Source organism: Poecilia formosa, unplaced genomic scaffold (assembly GCF_000485575.1).
Source record: "Poecilia formosa unplaced genomic scaffold, Poecilia_formosa-5.1.2 Scaffold53, whole genome shotgun sequence".
NCBI lineage: Eukaryota > Metazoa > Chordata > Actinopteri > Cyprinodontiformes > Poeciliidae > Poecilia > Poecilia formosa.
The window spans coordinates 2607952-2632826 of NW_006799992.1; the positions used below are offsets into that span (position 1 = coordinate 2607952).

At 36.3% G+C, this 24875-nt stretch overlaps 1 protein-coding gene across 1 annotated transcript in view; it reads right to left on the reverse strand.

Annotated features, from left to right (window-relative positions):
- The window catches only part of nbas (NBAS subunit of NRZ tethering complex), a 185490-nt gene that overhangs the window by 74497 nt on the left and 86118 nt on the right, over positions 1-24875 (reverse strand). The window contains exons 42-44 of the mRNA XM_007552995.2: positions 15034-15257; positions 13750-13860; positions 4602-4852 (exon numbers count right to left, since the gene is read on the reverse strand). Of these exons, the coding sequence (XP_007553057.1) occupies positions 4602-4852; positions 13750-13860; positions 15034-15257 (586 nt within the window). The remainder of the gene's footprint in view (positions 1-4601; positions 4853-13749; positions 13861-15033; positions 15258-24875) is intronic.

Here is a 24875-nt window from a genome sequence, read left to right on the forward strand (position 1 = left end):
CCTCCTCACCCTGACTCTCAGACTGACAGGAGGAACCACAGAGATCTGTTAGGTTAAAAGCTCATCTTCTGAAGTTGAGATATTTTTCCTCCAACAGGTTCCAGAGGAATCACCTCAAACCAGACGTTGGACTGGATTTTATTTCACTGTCATTTGTGAATGTTAGAGCCTCATTTTCAACAGTGGAGCTATAAAGGTTGAAAAAGGTTATTTTGGAGGAAATCTCATCAACATCAATATTTCCACTACATAAGAGGCAAAAAAAAAATTTGCTAAAGGAAAAGCCTCTCAGACTCTGAGCACCAAACTATTTTTTTTATATTAGACAATTAATTTAATTTCACATAATTATCGCGGTAGAAGCCATTTGTTTGTTAAATACTTAATGAAACATATTTACCGTGTTTGATGTTTGTTGTAAATAACGTATACTCACAAAGAACAAGGTAATTAGTCCAAGTTTGTCGTTTATTGAACGTTCAGAAATTGCAGTGGCTGTAAAGAGCCACAGCAAAGGTAAACAAAGGTAAAACAACCCGAACAAGTGATCAACTCTAAACCACTCGCACCTTTTTACTCTCCATCTTTCTGCCATTTAAGCACACCCGTTGCCATAGCAACCTCCTGCGCTCCACAAGCCGACCAGAGATTACTTTAAAAACATAACATTCAGTCCGTCATGATATTAGGTTTGCAGGCTTGATATTTATATTGCGATCATTAATAAGCGTTCCCTGAACACAGCGGTGGTTGATTAGTTAATTTTAAACTCCTGCTCTGCTAGTTATTTTGATAAAGGAACCGAAACGCACAGAATTGCGCAACACCTTGTTGAAACAATAATTACTGAGATTAGTATTATTGTTGGGTCATTAATTTGAGCACGTTTCATTGATTTTTTTGTTGTTCTTTAATAAAGTTCCGAACGTTTTAAGCGAGCCAGAGGAGGACGTGCTGGTCTCAGCATCCTGGCGGCGTTCAGTTTGTCACCTAATGCCGAGATCGACTCAAAACCTTCCGTGATCGAAGTATTGCACCGCTGCTCTAGCAAAGCATTAACAGTTTAGAAACAATATGAAATGGGGAAAAAAGTTATTAACTGATTAAGTTGTGTTTTATATTGTTCTTGAAAAACTAATCAGTCACGGCTGACTAATGGGTGCACTCACGGCTGCACAGTGAACCCACTGATTTTTTACAGCAGACAGCCGCTCCACTCTCTTGCAGGTACTGCGTACGCCCCCCTAAATCTTTTAGGGGTACGCGGTACCCTGCCGTACCCCCTTAGTTTCACCCCTGCTGATGACGGTATGAAGATTTAATGCACACTGCCTGACTCTGAAGCCAGTTTTGGAACTAAATCACACTTTTTATTTAATTTGGATTTATGCTTAAGGTTATTCCCCATTATGGAAGACACATTTGTGCACAAGCTTCAATATCTTAGCAAGGATGTTGACGTATTGTTTCAAGATTTCTATATAATGTTCTTTCCTTATTATACCATCTACTTTGTTAAGTGCATAAGGTCATTCTGCTGCAGAATACTTGTATAACACGATAGTACCAACCAGTAAGTCAAATTTGACTTAATTTTGTCAGATTTTTACAATGTTTTTTTTTTTTTTTTTTTTTTGCCTGTATGCATTTACAAACACAATTCCGGCCTTTTTATGGTGATTTAGCTTCTTTTGCAATGAGTAGTCTTTCAGACCAAGTTGGAAAAGTGATTCCTATCACTGCAGATGAGAATTTTTTTTTACCATCTTCAGCCAGGATAATCACAAGTTCTTAGCTGGAGTTAAGGTTAGCGTAAATGACTATCCACCCAAAACTTTGCATGCGCTGATGTGGTTTCCCATGTGACTTATGAGTCATTTTGAGTGAGAATGCGTCAAAGTTTGATCATGTTAACAGAAAGTTAGTGGCCCTGGAGACAACAGCCTGTGTGACAATTTCACCCACACGGAGTGTGAATTTGTGGGTTGCGTTAAAGTTGGAAAGTTGGAAAGAGATTCAGGGAATGCAAGCTTCTATGTGTTAATGTCACAAAGTCAGCTGAGGTACAAGTAGCCTGCACGAATTTGGATGCTCTAGATTTTGTTGAGGCTTTTGAGTGTGGTAATGTGCATCTGTTGGAGTTCATGCACCAGCATCTGCAAAACTGATCAATTAGTAAATCCCTCCCCTGAACGGAGTGTGTAAAATCGCAGCTTACCCTCCTGTATCAAGGTACAGCTCTTGACTAGCAAGTCTGTGTGAGGTACAAAGCTTTGAAAAACTTTGAAGGCTTGGGGATTCAAATCACTGCAAAGTAGTTATGTTTTGAAACAATTTCTGGGTTAACAAAAAAGTTTCAGGACTTGGAGAAAAACAGAAGCTTCTGTAGAGGGAACCATCTACCTGTTCTGTCATTTCTTGGCCCTTTGAACTGTTGGCTTATTTTTTTTTAAATTAAAAGATCTTTCAGACCCTCCCGAGGTCCTATGGTTCTAAATTTTTGATGAAGACAGGAGATCAGGAGGTGATGTTATGTTGAAAAAAAATTCAAACTGAAGTTTTTTTTTTTGTTGTTTTGTTGTTGTTTTTTCCCTGGCAGGAGCTAGCTCCCAAAGTTTATGTACTTTACTCCTAGAGCAAAGGAACTAAAATATGTATATACTACTGTCAGTGTAGCTAAATAGGTTCCTGGTCCAGAGAAAAATATATATAGATGCAGCTTGTTTGCCAGGAGTGTTGTGTGAGTTGGTTCTTAGCAAAACATGATCCGTAAAAATAGGTTCTTTATCAGCTTTAAATGTCTCGAATTTGACCCCAAGAGTTGAAAAACAACATGTTCTATATAATTTATATTTATAAAGAATCAATTAGGTCACCATCAAAAAGACCTGAGTGGAAAATTAAATACACCATTTGGGATAGCTTGTGAAAGGACTTGTTTTCTCTGTTACAGAAGAATATTGGCCTCTCTGATTCAAATGACCATGAATTAAGTTATTCATTCATGCACAGCAAATCCACCAGATAATAATAAATCTTTCTCCATCCTTATTCTTTTATTGGGATGATAGTTAACTATCACTCCAAAAACATTTACAGACGTAGGTTATGTGAGGACACTGGTGTCCCTCGTGAAAGTTATGAGGTTAAGGCTCTGAATAAGGCCTGGAGTCTTCAAGAATAGCCATCCCTACAACATTTATAGAAACCATTTTTGCAATGCATCTAGAAAACAATTCCTAAAAGATTTTTCTTTGAACAAACTCCAAAAAGTAAGCACTCCATTTAACATCTGAACAGCGCAGCTGATGAGACTAAAGATTCTGATGCAGTTCTTTAGAAAAGAATCCTTTACTTTACTATGAGTGAACAGGAACAGAAAGAAGTGACATTACGCACAGCAAGCCTACTGTATAGCATTACCAGATATCGCAACCTCTGTAAATCACACTTAGATTTCTGTCACTTCAGTAAAAGTTAGCCAAGTATGCCTCTGAATCCATCTGGAAAATGTAACAACACTTGTGTTTTGCTTTCATATTGGTTGACTTGCTTCCCCTGCACTAAGCCTACACCTCAGGTGAACATTTTGCTTGTTTATTATCCAAGCCTTAAAGTCGATCTCTCGGGCGAGTGTGTTTTTGCTTTGTTCATGTTTTAAACAGAGACATGTGTCACTGTTAAAATTTGTGGCACTTCCACGAGCAGAAGGAGGAAGCGAGGCGTGAAAACACAAGATGACACCCAGGCTGACCTTTACTGAACTCCCAAAAGAACTGACAACGTTTTCACCCTTACAAAACTGGGGATCAGGTACTGAAGAGCTGGGAGGGCGACGTCTGGTCTCAATGTCCTTTGAGATCAATGCTCACTTCAACGGTGTCACTGCAGGCTCCCGTGGTGTCAGTTATTTGACTAATAATACAAAACGTGGGTCGGTGTCTCTTTCAGTTACAGGCAAATGATTGCATTCGGTTTCGGCACTGCAGGAAAGGTGTTTCATGAACCAATCGAGAAGAAATAAAAGGAACAGAATAAGATCAAGGAGGAGATAAAAGATAATGCATGTAACCTCTCACTGTAGATTTGTCATCGGGGATGTTTAATCTTTTCTTCACAGTGAAATATGTGTTGTTTTTTTATCCTCACAATTTGGGGGCGGAAAATCTCCCATAAATTCTTCGATTAAAATGTATTTCACTGGTATTCACAAGACAGAATGTATTTGTTTATGCCTAGCATTTATAAATGCTGCTGCTCTAATATGTGTCTGAACAGTTTTTGTTTAAATAATTCAAAATTTAATACTGATCACATATCCAAGCTTTTCATCAATTCTGAACAGCTTCCCTGGCCTACTGAGGTGAAGTATCTCCCACCAGCATGATGCTGCCAGCATGATGTTTCATGGTGGAAAAAGTGTGTTCAGGATTATAAACAATCATACCAACTTTTTCATCAGTCAAAATATCAACAAAATCCACTGAAGCCTATGGTTGTAAAGTAAGAAAACATGAAAAAGTCAAAAGAAGAATATATATAGTTCACCAGCACATCATCCAATAGAAACAAACAAAAAAAAAAAAAATCCCAAAACATACCTTTGGCAACGGCACGAAGCTTCTTCAGCAGTTTGACGTGAGAGTCTGGTTTTATGATGGTGGTCACATAAGGCTCACAGCCTGCAGCGTCTATTAAGGTGTAGTAGTAGAGAAGGCGGCCCAGGTCACTTCCCTCCACAGTGGGCAGAACATATTTGGTCATGTGGCTGCAAAAGGCCTCCGGGTCTCTTTTCAAAGTGTCAAACAGTTTGAGGGAGTTACTCCGACTTTCGATTTCTTCAGTGGAAAGACTTGAAGTGGGAGAGAAAAAGCAGGGGGGGAAAAAAAAAAAAAAAATTAGCTGAGAATCAAATCAATAAAGCACAACTGCATTTGGAACCAGATATTAACATACACAGTATAAAAAGACACATAGCTTTTCCCTCACTGAGTTTAAATAAATCTAAAACTATCCAGATAGGATTATCAAAATTATGTCTGTTTGCTCAATGCCAGATTATCAATAGAGAATCTTGTTTCCTTTAAATTCATAAGTTTAATTACATTGAGCTTACTAAGTTGTTCAACGGTTTAGGAAGACTTGTGATGGCCACAAGTATCACCAATTTATTTGGAGGAAAAAGATGGACACTTGAAATACTGAGAACACCATCCCAACATCAACATACGGGGATGGCAGTATCACATTGTGTGAGAGCTTTACTGCAGGAGGGACTGGTGCACTTTACAAAACACATGAAGACAGAATGCTATGTGGCAAACTAAGAAACTGTGGAAGAATTTCCAAGTCACACAGGCCATTCTACCAAATATTAAGGAAATGAATCTGTGATTCTTCTTTAAAAAAGATCTATAAGGAATTTGCCTAAACATTTTGGCATTTAGCAAATATAGTTATTTAATAATTAGCTAGTTCACCTAATTAAGATAAAACAAGAATGTTTTGTCTTATTTTGTGTCAGGCACTCAGAAAAATGGATGTGTCTTTTTTTTTAGACAAGTTAGATATTTAAAAATATGTTAGACAAACAGGAGCATTTGTTTGTAGTTTCAAAGCTAAAGATTTGTTCAGTAAGACTACAAGTAAGCAAGATTGGTTGAGAACTGTTTACTGTTTAAACACAGTAGGAAAAGTCATAAAAAAAATAATAAAGCCCTAAAAAACATTTAGGATATTTATCAAAGCTGACAATCCTAACAATTTGAACTGATCAAACTTATACAAAGAGGGAGAATGAAAACAAAATCGAAAGTATATAGGAAGAAAGTCAAGTTGAGGACATATTGAATGTTCAGATGGAGGCAAAAATCTGAGGGGAAGCCGTTTCATCGACTCGAGTAATCTGAGCACAATTTGAGTTTGTGTAGCCATACAGCAAAAAGTCAACTGCAGCAACTGGTCCAAAGAACGAGAACCAAACTAAAACGAAGAGAAGCAAAACAGCACGAAGAAATGGAGAAAAAACCCCAGAGAAATGCAATTAAAGTCAAACAAGAAGCTCTACAAAGATTAAAAAGGCAAGGGCGATGTAAAGCTACTCGTGGTGGTCTCCGAGGGGCTCTGAGCAATCTGCGGCTGTCTGGGAGTGTGTTCGTAAGAGTGGAGTTCTGTTTATCTGTCAGAACGAGACAACATCAAAGTGGACAATGCTTCCCCTGGGCTCTCCGTCGCACTTAGCTGGGAGGCTTCTGCTAATGAAAAAATTAAATAGAGAGCAACAGCGGGTGCAGCCGCTGACAATAGGCTCAATAATGTAAATAACTCTAATCATGTTCACCACAGGAGCTCTAATATGGCTGCAATCATCTGAACTAATACAAAGGGAAGCACACTCAGCTTAGCGAGTGCTCTGTCTCTCACACACAGACAGGCACCCAATCAGGGTTGTTTCATTAGTTATTCATTATGCCTCTAAAGAGAATGAGGACTATATGAATTGAAACCTTCTTTTAGTAAGATGAGAGGTTATGAGCTTTGATTAGAAAAAAAAAAAAAAAAAAAAACATTTCTTAAGTTGGGAGCGTTTCTTCTGTTTTTCTCTGCGGTTTTTAACATCTCTGTGGTGAACATATTTCTCTCTGATAGCTTCATTACTAGTCTCCGCCACGCTGGCTTGGCTGCCGCCGCCGCCGCTTCCTTGTTGGTTGCTCTCTAAGGACGCAATAGAATTTCCCCCACTCTATCTTTGTGGTACTCATGTGGCTGTAATATCAGATGCTTGTTATTACAATCTTCTCTTGTTTGTTTCAAAAGCCAGCCAGAACAAGGAGCCAATTTAATCTGATTTGATCTCTGCGCCGCTCCTCGCAACCCTCGTCTCCCGGCTCGTCCCAGGCCCATATTAACATGTTTGCTTCAGATGTGATGCATGAGATAGCAAACAGAAAGAGATTGCTAATGTCCCCAAATTTTGAGGTATATTCAATCGACGAGCCAATCAGACAGTACAGATTAAACTGTAGGGAGAAGTGATAGCTATCCAGCACGGCATTGTTCAAAGAGATGCTGTCCGAGAGTCGAGAATGCTTGTAACTTTCTGCAAAGCAGGGAAGGTTGTACTGTAATGCTGTTGGAAAAATGCAGAAAACATTTCTTTTTTTTTTTCCCATAATACATAGAATATGTTCAGTTAATGATGTCAAACTACATGCAGCTGTAAGATTCTCAGCAATATGAGAAGCAGTATTGAGAGCCCCTCTTTCATCAACACAACCAAACACACACCCACTGTCCAATGAACACCGTTCTGATAAAAAAAACAAAAAAAAAACAGTATCTTTGGAGAATACAAATAAACAGAAACAGTGGACAGGCGAATGTGATGTTATGTGCAGCAGGAGAAAATGAAGAGTCCTATGTATAAAGGATTCGGGTGCTTTGCTAGAATGATCAGACCTGTCAAACTTTATTCTATAAATATAGTCTATACTCTTGAAAAACAGCCCTGGGTAGCTCAATAGGTCGACCAGGCGCACTATATGAACAGAGTTTAGTCCTCAGTGCAGTTGTCCTGGGTTTGATTCCTGGTCTCTGGCCATTTGTTACTTGCCTTCCCTTTCTCTCTTCTTTCTTATTCCTTGTCAAACTACTGTTCATGAAAGGCCACCAGTGCAAAAAAAAAAAAAAAACTTGAAAAATAAAACCAAACCAAAAGAAAACAGTAGCAGCTTCACCAGCCAAGCATATCATTTTTGTGCAGCGTTAATCAATAACTAAGACAATGTAAAATTTTCCTGTCAGGCCACAGGACTGAAGAAATCCTGCCTTTAGCGTCACTTCATGCTCAGATATCACAGAGCAAGCTTGTAGACAGGCAAGCGGTTCAACACCAGCTGCTGAGCAAGAAAATGATTTCACTGATTTAATACATTTGTAGTGAAGGAATGATGAGTCGTCAGAAAACATAATTAAGAAGGTTCTCATGTTAAAAGGCACATATTCATGAAAAATATAGTATTTTTCTTATTTACATTCTCAAAGGGGACAAATGGATGTTCTTGTCATTAAGCTAGAAACGATTGCTTATTTAATACAATTTGTCAAAAATATCAACAAAGCATAAAAATGCATAAGTTTGTCCTTTTAAGTTTTTCTTTGTTCTATAACCTAAAAATATATATATATAAAAAAAATTGTAGTTCTATAAAAATGACAGCATATTTACTCTCATCAAAAATTAAGATTTGTACTTCTAAACACATTTTATTTAAAATTGCTCTTCAGATTGTCAAAGTTGCAGACCCCTGGACTAAGTCCAGTATGCATGTTGTCATACTTATTCATTCGGAAAGCACCCAACAGGCTTTATGAATTTTCTTCAACAAGTTCAATAAAGCTGCTACAATTTATACCACACAGCAGTCTGATGTAGTTAGAACCACACAAAAAGAGGGGTTGCAGGAATGTGCCAGAAAGAAAAAAAAAAAAGAATGTGTCAGAGCAATTTTAGTTTCAAGGATCAAGGCAATTGTTATGTTGAAGACTGAGAGCAATTTGAAGTCTGGCAAGAAAAAGCTTGCTGTTCTACTGAAAGAGCCAGAGTTGACCAAAATTCTGGACTGCAAATTCAACTTCAATTCAATCAACTGTGAACTGTGGCAGCTCCTAAACAAGGCAAATGAGTGAAATGCCAAAAAATGTATTTCCCATTAGGGATCAATATAAGTCAAATCTCCATTTTGCACTCCCGCTTCGGTCTATATACGTCTTTCCCCTTTAAATTCTCCCAACTGCACTATTTATACCGTTTCCTTCCTCCATCCATCCGTTAAATCAATAGGCATACTGCAGATGCTTCTACTCGAGATTATAGCATGAATATCCTTCACAGATTTGTCATGATCTTGAGGTTTTGGTGGAAACACACACACACATAAAGCAGCTGTGAAAAGGGTTTAGGAAGGTGCATGTTGTAATTTATTGTTAAGCGGAGTCCATAAAGCATTTCCCTATATCAGAATGTGACAAATGGGAATTTATCACAGATGCGCACACACACACACACACACACACACGTTTGCCTCCAAACACGAGCAACCCTCAAACTCTGCTGAAAAGGCATTCTATAGAAACAAGAAGAGCTGCACTGCTAGCCCGATAAACTAGATATGAATTGAGGGAGCAAATAAATTATGTAAATAGTTTCCGACACACATCCTGTCATAAATCCAAACTCACACATTCTCTAGATGTTTCATTTACACCTGGATAAAAATGCTTTCTTTAATGTTCCCATTGTCTCTAACAATGAGTTAAGTTCACATTTGGGTTCACATGTTTCTAAATTTAAAAACAAATTGGGTATCGGGAAGTTCAATGTTATTTAAGTAGTCCTAAAATATTCTGGTAGTTTTTTTGTTTTTTTTTTTGTTTTGTTTTGTTTTGTTTTTTATGATAATGTTGTGGAGAAGTGCTGTAAACCTACAAACTAATGATACGCTTATCAGTGATTTTTGATTTCAATCAATTATTTTTAATCATTTTATCTATTAGGATAATACATTAGTGAGAAAATGTTCTTCTCTGATAAAGCTATTGGTTCTGAATTGCATAGAAAGCAATATTATCCCCACTTATGCATCGTTTGTTCCTAACCTTAGAGATTTTTTTTTTATAAAACTCAAAGTGCATGTTGTTGGCTGATGCATTTATAGACTAAAAAGGGTTAACGATTCTTGAGTTTGACGAATGTAATGAACAAAGGTTAAAAAAAAAAAGTCTTCAATTTCTTTAGTATTAGACCTTCCAATCAACCATCAGAGCAGATGAATTAGACAATTCTAATCTCTGGATGATTATTTTGTGCATATCTACTACAATAAAACACCAAAGGAAGGAAAAAAAAAGTAAGAAAATCACAAAGAGCTAATGTGATTATGTATGTGTGCATGCACCTGCTTTCTGTAAAGAGGAACTCGAGGTGGGTCATGTAGACCTCCCACAGAGGGACGGAGTAACGCTTTGCCAGGGATAAAGCAATCCTGTACACGCTGTCATCCAGTGTCCTAGCACAAACATGGAAAAGGAGAACACACATGGAAAAGGAGAACACACATGGCAATAATCAGATTTTATACTGTTAAAGCAGAGAGGTCAATTTCTTTTAATTACTTCTATTACATAAATGTTGCAGAAACGTTTCAAACTAGATTAACCTTCAGGACACCTTTAATGTAACTTTGCTCTATTTACCTTCATGCTGCAAAACGGTACACTTTATAAAACTATTATGGAAATTCTATTTTTTTCCACTGTCATTGCATTAAATCTTTTCTATATTTTATGCCTGTTTAGTTGGAAAAAAAACTCATTTTGAAGAAGGAAAATACACAATATGCAGTATTTTGCAAAAATAAGCTACTTTTTTTGATGTGGGTGTTTCAGGGTGACCAGGTCAAAACTTAATCACACTGATTTGTATGCAGTATTTTTTTATTTTATTTATTTATTTATTTATTTATTTATTTTTTGGAGTAATAAGAATTGAAACCAAAAACCAACACTTCTTATCTTTGTGACCCCAAATAGTACACTTTTAAAAGTCCAAAAAAAAAAAAAAAAAAAAAATCAATATTTAAATGTATTTTTCACTTTTTTCTTCTTTAATTCTTTTCTACAGCTCCAGACGTAAAGTGATGGGGTCTATGATAATTATAGGGGGGCAGGGAGGGGCGCTTCATCACATCTAAAACCAGTTCTCCTTGTATTTTAAAGGTAGAAACTTAGATTATTTTGGTCTTTATGGGAACATACTTTTAAAATAATAGGATTGTAATCCATTGAAAATATGTGGTTATAATGGAAGTAAATAGGAACAAAATGGGACAGAAGGAAAAGTGGAAAAGTGTACATAACTTTTCCTGTTCTACAAACCTTACAATCAAAAGCTCAAATAAATTTCAAAAAGAAAACAAAAACAGTCCTGACCAAGTTTCATAGAATTAACCTTTAATATGACAGATTTTGTGAATCAAAAAAGGCTGCGAGGCAAGATGTACCATTTTGGACAGGAAAAGGTGCCCTAAGGGTTAAGCACACATCTTTGGACATAGTGCAACTCCATTCATAATACAACTGCTAAAAATAATTTTCCAGCTGCAAGCTTCACATTCCAAAAACAAGAATAACTAAAACTTCCTTAAAATAAAAAAAAATAAAAAAAATAAAAAAAAACTTACTCTGTGAGGCCGAGAATAGTGTTTTTCTTGTACTCCAAGTCAGAGCTGAAGCGCTGCACGTCCACTCCCCGGCCCAGGCCCTGCAACACCTGAGCCTGAGTGAAGTCTGTCAGGCGCTCATTGTACACGTACAGCTGGCGGATTAGCTTCTGCAGCTCCTCTGGCCAGGCCGAATATGAGGAGACATGCTGCGTGACCAGTCGAATCAGCTCCTTCGGATCGGCCTGTGAAAGAAGAATAGGACTTAATGTCTTCGGATAACACGTGGCAGGAATTTTCTCTCTATGGACACTGAGAAGCTGGTAACAGAAGGGTTTAAAGTTTTAAGCCAATGTACTTTTCAAAACGGAATACCTCAAAGTGTATTTAAGATAGAAAAGAAAAAAATATATATATTTTTATGAGCTTGCTAGCCTGGTACAAACCAATGCCTTGTTCTACTCTTTGCTTCGTATGGATGTCTGGACTCTCGCTTGTTGAGATATTATTGCCATGATGTGTGTAAAGTACCAGCGCGATGACGCTTACCAGAAATCACGTGCGCTTTAAAAAACCCCGTGGAGAGTGGGGCCACAGCAATAAAACGTCTCATTCATCTTGCTCTGACTTTAGTTACTCAATATTTGGAAGCTTAGCGAACATAGACTGAATGGCTTCGTTCACTTCCTCCTGTGCTATTGCCAAACTACAACCTTGTATAGATAAACTACAATTCTAAATCAGTGCAGAAAACCCATTNAAAAAAATTGTAGTTCTATAAAAATGACAGCATATTTACTCTCATCAAAAATTAAGATTTGTACTTCTAAACACATTTTATTTAAAATTGCTCTTCAGATTGTCAAAGTTGCAGACCCCTGGACTAAGTCCAGTATGCATGTTTTCATACTTATTCATTCGGAAAGCACCCAACAGGCTTTATGAATTTTCTTCAACAAGTTCAATAAAGCTGCTACAATTTATACCACACAGCAGTCTGATGTAGTTAGAACCACACAAAAAGAGGGGTTGCAGGAATGTGCCAGAAAGAAAAAAAAAAAAGAATGTGTCAGAGCAATTTTAGTTTCAAGGATCAAGGCAATTGTTATGTTGAAGACTGAGAGCAATTTGAAGTCTGGCAAGAAAAAGCTTGCTGTTCTACTGAAAGAGCCAGAGTTGACCAAAATTCTGGACAGCAAATTCAACTTCAATTCAATCAACTGTGAACTGTGGCAGCTCCTAAACAAGGCAAATGAGTGAAATGCCAAAAAATGTATTTCCCATTAGGGATCAATATAAGTCAAATCTCCATTTTGCACTCCCGCTTCGGTCTATATACGTCTTTCCCCTTTAAATTCTCCCAACTGCACTATTTATACCGTTTCCTTCCTCCATCCATCCGTTAAATCAATAGGCATACTGCAGATGCTTCTACTCGAGATTATAGCATGAATATCCTTCACAGATTTGTCATGATCTTGAGGTTTTGGTGGAAACACACACACACACATAAAGCGGCTGTGAAAAGGGTTTAGGAAGGTGCATGTTGTAATTTATTGTTAAGCGGAGTCCATAAAGCATTTCCCTATATCAGAATGTGACAAATGGGAATTTATCACAGATGCGCACACACACACACACACACACACACGTTTGCCTCCAAACACGAGCAACCCTCAAACTCTGCTGAAAAGGCATTCTATAGAAACAAGAAGAGCTGCACTGCTAGCCCGATAAACTAGATATGAATTGAGGGAGCAAATAAATTATGTAAATAGTTTCCGACACACATCCTGTCATAAATCCAAACTCACACATTCTCTAGATGTTTCATTTACACCTGGATAAAAATGCTTTCTTTAATGTTCCCATTGTCTCTAACAATGAGTTAAGTTCACATTTGGGTTCACATGTTTCTAAATTTAAAAACAAATTGGGTATCGGGAAGTTCAATGTTATTTAAGTAGTCCTAAAATATTCTGGTAGTTTTTTTGTTTTTTTTTTTGTTTTGTTTTGTTTTGTTTTTTATGATAATGTTGTGGAGAAGTGCTGTAAACCTACAAACTAATGATACGCTTATCAGTGATTTTTGATTTCAATCAATTATTTTTAATCATTTTATCTATTAGGATAATACATTAGTGAGAAAATGTTCTTCTCTGATAAAGCTATTGGTTCTGAATTGCATAGAAAGCAATATTATCCCCACTTATGCATCGTTTGTTCCTAACCTTAGAGATTTTTTTTTTATAAAACTCAAAGTGCATGTTGTTGGCTGATGCATTTATAGACTAAAAAGGGTTAACGATTCTTGAGTTTGACGAATGTAATGAACAAAGGTTAAAAAAAAAAAGTCTTCAATTTCTTTAGTATTAGACCTTCCAATCAACCATCAGAGCAGATGAATTAGACAATTCTAATCTCTGGATGATTATTTTGTGCATATCTACTACAATAAAACACCAAAGGAAGGAAAAAAAAAGTAAGAAAATCACAAAGAGCTAATGTGATTATGTATGTGTGCATGCACCTGCTTTCTGTAAAGAGGAACTCGAGGTGGGTCATGTAGACCTCCCACAGAGGGACGGAGTAACGCTTTGCCAGGGATAAAGCAATCCTGTACACGCTGTCATCCAGTGTCCTAGCACAAACATGGAAAAGGAGAACACACATGGAAAAGGAGAACACACATGGCAATAATCAGATTTTATACTGTTAAAGCAGAGAGGTCAATTTCTTTTAATTACTTCTATTACATAAATGTTGCAGAAACGTTTCAAACTAGATTAACCTTCAGGACACCTTTAATGTAACTTTGCTCTATTTACCTTCATGCTGCAAAACGGTACACTTTATAAAACTATTATGGAAATTCTATTTTTTTCCACTGTCATTGCATTAAATCTTTTCTATATTTTATGCCTGTTTAGTTGGAAAAAAAACTCATTTTGAAGAAGGAAAATACACAATATGCAGTATTTTGCAAAAATAAGCTACTTTTTTTGATGTGGGTGTTTCAGGGTGACCAGGTCAAAACTTAATCACACTGATTTGTATGCAGTATTTTTTTATTTTATTTATTTATTTATTTATTTATTTATTTTTTGGAGTAATAAGAATTGAAACCAAAAACCAACACTTCTTATCTTTGTGACCCCAAATAGTACACTTTTAAAAGTCCAAAAAAAAAAAAAAAAAAAAAATCAATATTTAAATGTATTTTTCACTTTTTTCTTCTTTAATTCTTTTCTACAGCTCCAGACGTAAAGTGATGGGGTCTATGATAATTATAGGGGGGCAGGGAGGGGCGCTTCATCACATCTAAAACCAGTTCTCCTTGTATTTTAAAGGTAGAAACTTAGATTATTTTGGTCTTCATGGGAACATACTTTTAAAATAATAGGATTGTAATCCATTGAAAATATGTGGTTATAATGGAAGTAAATAGGAACAAAATGGGACAGAAGGAAAAGTGGAAAAGTGTACATAACTTTTCCTGTTCTACAAACCTTACAATCAAAAGCTCAAATAAATTTCAAAAAGAAAACAAAAACAGTCCTGACCAAGTTTCATAGAATTAACCTTTAATATGACAGATTTTGTGAATCAAAAAAGGCTGCGAGGCAAGATGTACCATTTTGGACAGGAAAAGGTGCCCTAAGGGTTAAGCACACATCTTTGGACATAGTGCAACTCCATTCATAATACAACTGCTAAAAATAATTTTCCAGCTGCAAGCTTCACATTCCAAAAACAAGAATAACTAAAACTTCCTTAAAATAAAAAAAAATAAAAAAAATAAAAAAAAACTTACTCTGTGAGGCCGAGAATAGTGTTTTTCTTGTACTCCAAGTCAGAGCTGAAGCGCTGCACGTCCACTCCCCGGCCCAGGCCCTGCAACACCTGAGCCTGAGTGAAGTCTGTCAGGCGCTCATTGTACACGTACAGCTGGCGGATTAGCTTCTGCAGCTCCTCTGGCCAGGCCGAATATGAGGAGACATGCTGCGTGACCAGTCGAATCAGCTCCTTCGGATCGGCCTGTGAAAGAAGAATAGGACTTAATGTCTCTGGATAACACGTGGCAGGAATTTTCTCTCTATGGACACTGAGAAGCTGGTAACAGAAGGGTTTAAAGTTTTAAGCCAATGTACTTTTCAAAACGGAATACCTCAAAGTGTATTTAAGATAGAAAAGAAAAAAATATATATATTTTTATGAGCTTGCTAGCCTGGTACAAACCAATGCCTTGTTCTACTCTTTGCTTCGTATGGATGTCTGGACTCTCGCTTGTTGAGATATTATTGCCATGATGTGTGTAAAGTACCAGCGCGATGACGCTTACCAGAAATCACGTGCGCTTTAAAAAACCCCGTGGAGAGTGGGGCCACAGCAATAAAACGTCTCATTCATCTTGCTCTGACTTTAGTTACTCAATATTTGGAAGCTTAGCGAACATAGACTGAATGGCTTCGTTCACTTCCTCCTGTGCTATTGCCAAACTACAACCTTGTATAGATAAACTACAATTCTAAATCAGTGCAGAAAACCCATTATGAATTGTTCCTGACTCTGTCTGTTCGCTAATTGGCCAAGTTGAAATTCTACCAGATAAATCCATCACAATGGGAAAAAGCCCAGATGAAGCACGAGATATATATAAAAAAAAAAAAAAAAAAAAGGAGCAGAATGAAAGTAACAGCCAGGCTATAATAGTACAAGGTCAAATTTTTTATTTGGAAATTTGCAGCTTTTTATTCATTGTCTTTCTTGCCATTTCGTCTGACCCTGAAAGTATGTTGTTTATAAAGTGATGAAAGTAACAAAAGAAGCAGAAAAGATCACGCTTCAAGACTAAAGTGATGAAAGTAACAAAAGAAGCAGAAAAGAGTACACTTCAGGTCTAAATATGATCTACAATGACAAACTATTAACCATCTCAACTCTAAGAAATTTGAAAATCATTCCAGAGAGAATTTTTAAACGACATAGTTCTCTGTAAATAGTTCATGATTGCCATACTGGTGATAAAATGTTGCTTTTTTTTTTTTTTTTTTTTTACAACAATAGCTAAATAAATTGGAGTGAAAATCCGTTTTTCTGACAGACATCGAGTAGCACGGTACAGAAAGATCTACATATTTTTTTCTGTGTAGATGATAGAGGTTGATCCAAAGATCAATAATCTTTTGATGAATAAAAGATTCACTGGTCAGAATAAAGCAGCCTAAAAAAAAAAAAAACGATACTGCAACAACCGCAACAAAGATATTTCTCCATTATTTAACACCTTTACAGTTCATTGTTGGACTAATTTCTCTGCTGGTTGTTTCAGGGATGGCACCAAATCATAAAGTCCCACACCTTTCACTGTGCAGTGTGAAAGAAGTTACTGTAAAGATTTTTGAAATCAAACATTAACATTAGTCGCAGTAATTGTGGCATGTTCATGTCTTACATGGGTTTTGAAACCTTACGGTGCATGCTCAGCTTAAGAGGATATAAAACTCATTCAAGAAGGATCAAACACCAAAAAAGAAAAACATAATTTATTATTCAACAAAAGCATAATCAAATCCTGTTTAAGCACAGTTCATGCTAATCTGATACATTTTGCTGATAGCCTTACAAACCATATTAGAAAGAATTTCACCAGGTAGAACTAATTGTTTTTTTTGTTGTTGTTTTTTTCTTTTCAGTGATGTTTGCTTTTATATCCAATTACATTATTAAGACAAGAGGTGCAGCACACCATTAAGGTTACGTTTGGCCTAATTAATGCTGACTTTAGGAGTTGACTTTAGCAATGCCACACATGGAGCCTGAAACGCCCCATACTGTGAAGTTTTCCAGAGGTCTCAGCAAAACACTCTAATGAGGTTATTAAAACAAATTTTGGTAATTTTCAGAAACTGAAAAAAAAAAAAGAAGAAATAGATCAACATTTCTCTAATTACGCTTATGGAGATTTATTTCTGCACATGTTCAATCAGGTAATTTAAAGTGGAGCTTTTTCCTACATGTTAAGAAATTATGGCAAGATGTACCATCATTGCTATGGAGATTCGGGCCTGTGGGGATATTACAGACAGGTTTAAATTGACAGTGTAATACAGCAGGAGGGCTAGGTGAATGTTCTTTCTTTCTTCACCTCCATTCTAATTAAATGAGCTCCCAAATTTCAGTCGTTGGCATCTTATACCATGCTGCCCGGCAGGAGGAGATGGTTTATTTGTTGATCTTATTTGCATAAGGTAATTATAGCTGCTGGAAATGTGCAGCTGTGTGTTTGTGTATCGCCTTGCTCACACGTCTCCTGTGTGTGTGTGTGTGTGTGTGTGTGTGTGGGTGTGCGAATGTAAGCTTAGTGCCAGACTTGGTGGCAGATTCGCAGTTCAAAAGGAGGACAGGAAAGGTTGTGAGAAGCCAAGTTACAAAGAGAAGAATCATAAAAGTGAAGTCAGTGTAGATTATAAGTCAGAAGGAGGAAAAGTCATAAGATGAGAGGGAGGGGGAAGGATCAGTGGGGGTGGAAGAGTTAGGACATGGGCAACGGGAAAAAAGGAGGGTGAAGGTAAGGCTTTTGTCACTGGTGGTAACATACTGGATAGACCTATAAAAACAAGACTCCCTGTCCAAAGTGAGCACTGATATGTTTAAATGGAGAACAGTCTTTTGCAGCTAACTGTAAGATAAAATCTCATACATATAATTAAAGGGGAAATTAGCACTTGCTAATTTATGTGAAAGAACAACCCTCAAGACACAATGATAGATTTGTTATTTAGACACGAGCAGCGTTCAGTTTGTACAACTATTGAGGGAAGAAGCATTAGAAATCAGCAGCCAGACTGCTGCAACATCAGCAAAAGAAGAGGCCAGAGCTGACAAGATATTTGGTTTGATCTTGTCAACTTACAAAACCAGCTAACAACAATAAAGGTACTTGAAAAAGCTCAGTGTTATTGTGTTACTAGGAATTCGCTGACATCTGATAATAAACATCTAAAATTAGTTTGATTAAGAGTTGTTAAGACTGCAGACTATTCTCAATAGAGTATCTGAATGTAGTCACATTTCTGCCTCCAGAAGGACTTCGGTGGAGTTTACTGGATTAATCCTACAGGAAGCTGAATTTGAACTTCAGACTATTTTTCAGCATGATGTTTACATGTAACATGGCTTTATTCCATGTGATTAGGTTCAGTGTACAGCTATGTAGTTTGTTGAAAAATATAGCAAGCTATGTGACTGTATTGTTCCATTGTTGGTCATTTCACAAATTTACCATGCTTTACCGTTCTGGTGTTTTTGTGAGCAACTTTTCTGAATATCCTGTTACTGCTTTGACAAAAAATAATGTCAAACCATCAAATTCAAAGTAATTTTATATAATTTGTTCAAATTGAATTGTAAGAAAACGTGGTTATGTGACTACAGTAATAATTTGTCAGCAGGAGGTCTGTCAGAAATGTCTTGAATTGATCAGGGGTCCAAATTGGTCATATTTCATATAAAACAATCCCAAGTAGGGACCAGAATTATGTAAATAAGATCTAACATCCAAATCCTTATAAATTAAAGTACAAATAAATTAAATTAAACCTGAGCTTTTATAATGTTTTGCTGCTGCTGTCTCCATAATCCATCAAAAATACACCGCATGGTATGGTTGTTTTTCTGCAGAGCAAGAAGTGAATTTTCTTCTGCTGCTCAGCTGCAGTGCTGGTTTTTATACCATGACTTCCTGTAGGAATGCTATTCCCATGCCATCATAATTACTACTTTGCTGGATGTGCTCTAGTGTGTATCCCAGTGGCTTTTGCTCTATAAATGTTCCTCCAGATTCTGTTTATCGGCCAACTCCAAAACGTGACGAGGTGCTTGTCCAGATTTTTCATCTTCCCCATTTGAGCTTGTCGCCTTCTGTGGGGGAAGTTCTCGATCTATTCTTTATTACTACGCATCTCAATTGTTAGCTTGTTTCAAGTATCAAATGGGTAGAGAAAACCAACAGTAGCGGTCGTATCTCTGGGATGTTCAGGGAGTGGAGCCTTTTCCTCTCCTTGGTGCTCGATAAGATTTAAGAATATGCTCTCAGCATCTGCTGTCCCCATCTGGAGAGAGACGCAGGAATCTCCGGCTCTTACCCCAATTAGGAGAAGGGGCTGAAGTTATTGATCTTGTGACGTCTCAGGAGTTTTAGCTGATGTCGGGGTCATAAAGCTCCATTCGTGTTGCATCGCTTCTACCTTTGTGCTCAGAGTTATCATCCTGTAGATAAAGTTACATTTCCATCCCTGCACGGGACATCAATTTAAATAAAATGTTTTTGAAGTCCATGTCTTATTAATGTGGCCACGTGAGAAAGGCACACGAACAAGGCGTCTGCAACAGATTTGCTTCCTGCATCCCACAATGGTCACATTTATTGATAAAACAAGGTAAAATATAAATCACTGTTGTTGTTTTTTTCCAATCCAGAGATCAGTAAATTATTTTGTTGTATTACACAGTTATCTGTTTTCCACAATTATGTGGTAATGTTGTGATCCAAAGACACATGATCTCTCTGTGTGGACCTTAAACTGCAAAACAAATCTATGTGTTAGAAGTGAAAATTTTCAGTAATAAGTTATATTGTATTTAACTTTCTGGCTGCAAAACATAAACAGTTTTAAAATCAGACATGATTAGATTCTTGAAAATAAATGATTTTCTGTCCTTCAAAAACTGATGTCACATGTATATCTAAGACTTGTCATTAAGACTTATTTGTAGTATTTCTTTTGTGGAAACATTATGGTTATCATTATGGCATAAGTGGCTTTTCGCAAAATGGTACATTTTGAAGTTCCCCTGAAATTAGGCAGAATGACACAAAAGAGAAAAACACATACAAGAAGAAAATCTGTCAAAACAGTGATCGACACGCTGATGTTTGAAGTAAGCGATTGAAAAAAAAAAGACTTTCATCATGAAACACTGCAATGTCTTTCTTTCTCTCCTTTCTGTCAGTCATCCATTGCACTGTTTGTGATCTGGATTATGCCCCCTGCTCCTCTGAACACTATTTTCTGCTGAATTTCTGAAAATTCCTTATCCCCTCTCCCTCATTACCCCAGAATCCCTAAAATCCCCTTTTCTTTATACTACATCCCTTTTCCCCTTTAGGTTACCGTGAAAGAAAGAAAATAATAATAATAATTAAAAAAAACACTTTTATCTTGTGTTTTTGTTTCTCCTTTTTTTTGTTCAATTTCTTTAAATAGATACTATTTTAAAATATCTTAAACACAGATGTAATCCTCATGGAGAAGGATGTGAAAACTGCTTGAAGGAATTACATTTGCATTAGATGGTATGTGATGTTGCACTGCTGCGATGTCAGCAGTGTATCTAACGGCCCTTTAGCTATTTCGCTGATGCCACAGGCTCTTTTCTCAGTTTTTTTTTCTCTTTGCAAAGGTGCTAAAGAATCAATAAATGTAAAAAAAATAAATAAAAACTTGCTACTGCCAGAGATGTACTGGAAGGTTCATTTATTTACCCCCACCCCCAGTTATTACATTTCAGTGATGCTGGGAAAAATCCTCATTTGTTTTGTTGTTTTTATTCTGAATCATATTTAAATGTTTTGATTAAAACCAATTTTGATTTAGTAACACACAGTTGTATGCACCTATGAACAGTTCAACAAAATGCAATAAATATTTTGTAGTGGCTAAGATAAAGTATATTGTAGATTGACATTAAATATGCAATTCATGTGTGAAATTTCTGGCACAAAAAAAAAAAGAAAAAGAGAGGGCCGAGATTCCTTCACAGCAATGTAAAAAAATTATTTCAGTCATCACAATCTTTACTAAATGTCTTAATTCTTTGAAAACTTCATGTTGTATCCATTCCTGTTGCCTTACATTAAAATATACTTAATTCTCTGAGATGGAAGAGCTAAACAATCTGAATTTTTAAAAGACCTTTTTTGTTTTTTCCAGGAAAGTGTTTAAGTTTTTGCAGTTACTCTTTGGGTCAACAATTTTCGGATCCTGCAAATGTCAGTTATACAAGCAAGTCTTAGAGTAAGGTCTTAGACAAAGGAGAAATAACAATTCTCATCCTAAGAAAGAGTGCCGGAAATCTAATCAGAAAACATAAAAACACATTTCTGAACATAGTAGGAGTCGGAAAACAGTCGGAAAGGCTGGGACTTAAAATAGGTCGTAACAAGCAGGGGGTTCCTTAGAGCTAGAAGGTCAAATCTTATCTAGAGCCATTTTGTTTGGAGTGCTTTCTCTTGCGTTCACCACCAGTCCAAATAGATAAATGTCTGGGTCATTATTAAGTCCCAGCACACAATATTAATGGCATTTTATAATTTATAATTTAAATTAGCTAAAACTCGCTTTATAGTTAACAGAGCAAACAGTCCACACTGCAATGAAGAGAAATGCAAACAATTTGGTTATTAAATTAAAGTTTAATAATATTTTTGGAATATTCTCATGGTGACAAGTTGAAGGCAGCTATGGACTACACAGAAGCTGGAAAAAACCTATTAAAGTTGTGCATTCTGGTTTCAGAGTTGTTGTTTTTACCAGTTATTTTGTTCTGAGTTTGCAGTTCTGTTCTTAGTCCCACACTGGAGTGGAGCCCCAACATTACTAATCAATAATAATAGATTTTAAGGATCACTTCAAATGTTAACGTGGTAATCATTACTGCCATTGTTTCAAACATTAAAACCTTGTTTTACAGCAGCGGCTCTATTACACACATGTGTGATATGTCTTCTGGTTTTACTATAAAATATTAATGACCACACTTTACAGGAAGGCTATATTTTTTATATCCTCACATTTAACACTTCATAAAGAGGAATTGAATTCAGGCTAAATTAAATTAAAATCAGTCAAACGTTTTTAAAAACTGGACATCAGAAGTCACAAAATTCTGATTGGTGCATCACTTGGTCTGAATTCGTCTTTAAACAGAAAGTGAGGTTTTCCGTATACCTCATACATATAATGGTATTTTTTTATTTATTTTTATTTTTTATGAAAAACAACTGAAGTAGAAACTTGAGCCAGCAGATAAGTAGACCAAACTGCATCAGCCCTCAGGGCCTAATCATAGGTGATGCAAAAACAAAAGGTGTTTCATAATTGCAAAGTAGTATATAAAACTTTGATAATAGCGTCATGGTCTAAAGAGTTTTTAGAGATATCCTAGAAAGAGCTCTGGATGTCACAAAGTCACCTTAAATTACAATAGGCCTGAATTATAACCTAATGAAAGATAAGGGAAATTAAAAAGACACATTGTCGAGAGCAGACAGAGGGAAAAAAATGCTAACTTATATATAGCTCAACTTTAAATTTAACAAACTTTGTTTGAATAGTAATATAAAGGTTGAAATGAAAGAAATTGCCATCACTAAGTTGCAGTAATGATCTTAATGAGTTGTGTGTATGTCATGTTTAACACTTAGCTTCATGGTCAGTGGCCTCATTAGCACTAATACTGCAATGGAGTATCCAGTATCTGCACATAATTAGTGGAACTGCAAAGGGGGTGAGGGGGGAAGAAACCAGGCATGGGTTGTAAAGGAATAATCACTTCATAAACAGGCTCAGCTGCACTGTGGGTCATAAAACACCATGAAGGGGAGTGATCACGAGAAAGACACGAGGAGGACAAGCAGGAGCGATTCAGCGGAGTTAACGCCATGGATTTTATTAAAGAATTACGAACTACTTAGTCTCAAACAATCCCAGTCAACTGCAACAGTGCATTAAGAGAGCACATGTGTCTAATAGGGGACTCTTTGCAGTCCCCTATTACAGGGCACCGATGAGTAAAATATTGACTTCTAATGATTATGGTTTGAAAGTACGATTTGGACAAGTGTATATGAACAAGGAAAGCAAGGACATTAAAGTTAGTTGATTAAGAAAGCAACAGTGTAAATGGGAGGTCACTTGATCTAAATTGTTATTCTGGTCAATTCAACAATGTACCACACTGTTTCAATGGTCCATCACTTCCAAGGTCAGCTCTGACAAGCAGCATTTTAAATACCACTGTGACTTTCACTTCAAGAAATACCTAGAAAGATTGCAGCAATAAAATATTTCTTTATATTAAATTGGTTTTATCAAACCAATATATCTATTTAAAGCTGCCTGGTGAAATTAAGTCTCAAGAACCTCAAATTTAAAGGCATGTGATAGTTTTATAAACTTTGCAGTTTATAAACTTGTTTTGCTCCTGCAAAAAAAAAAAAAAAAACATTTTTTCCCCTTTAAGTCTAAAAACCAATGTAATATTTGAATACAGCTCGATCATTTGCACATTTGTGTATAATGCAACCGTGTATGCTTCTAAATGTACAGCATCGCACTGCAAGTGATGGAAATCAATACTCCAATAAGTGAGAGAATTGCGGCTGCAGGCAAAGATAAATGTGTTGATAAAAAAAATCTCCATCTCTTTACTCAGCATATTGCCTTACAGGAGAATTACACTCACAGCTACAATTATCTAAGAACATTCTCATAAAAACTGCGCCGGAAAAAACAAACTAATAAAGAGTATTAATGAGACTCGTATAATGGCAGGTAAATGTTCATCAAAACCAAAACAAAAAGATGACTACTTTGCGACATGTAAACACCACATGCAGAACAGTTATGGCAAAGAGTGGCTCTGTTTCACAAATGAGCACTTTAGCCACTGTAATGAAAACTTCCCTTGTGAACAAGTGGAAAGTGGCTCATTATGCCTTGGGGAGCAATGGAAACTCGGTCTCTGTATCGCTAAGCTATAAGTTTCTCAGTCATGCCTCAGAGCAATAATCAGATGAGAAAGCTAAGAACCATAGGCTTTAAAAGCCAACAGAGGGCAACTGAAAGCTGGAAATCAGATGAGTGCCGTAAAGAGGCCTGAGTGTAAAAGAAATGCACAAAAACCTTAAACAGAGGTAAATTTAACATACAAGACACGCTACAGGTTTGAGGTTATATATTGGTATAAATTATGAATGACAGCTTTGCTTGGAAATGGTTTGATTTTATTTTATATTAAGTTAACTTGTTTAACATATCTAAATGATTTTGTATAAAAAAAAATACAGGGAAAAAAACTCGAGCTAAACAAAATTATGAAATTGCACATTTATTTGTAGCAAACTAATTTTGATGCAAATTGATTTCTTTGTTTGTAGCTGCAGATATAAATTTTTACCAACACACTATTCATAATTAACAAAATCTGTCATAGTAATATAGATGAACAAGAAAAAAATGTGAAACAAAGCTTACTGAAAAAAATTTCAGTAAGCTTTTATAAAAAGCCTAGTTCTTTTCCCAGCCTAGAGAAAATCACTAGGCTGGTTTAAAATCAACTTTATCAGAGATTTCAACATGTTTCTGTGAATGACAGATCTACTAGCGGTCATTAAGGCTTTGTCTACATGGTAAATTTTCATAAACAATGATAGCTTGTCATCTTTGGACTTGAGCATCCTAGTAAATTAACATCAGCAAATTTAAAATACATTTGATCCCTTCCATGATCAGTGCAATGCCTCGTCTAACGTCTTAATACTACCAAAAATAAAGGTATATCCTATGCAAAAAAATATATATATATATATTT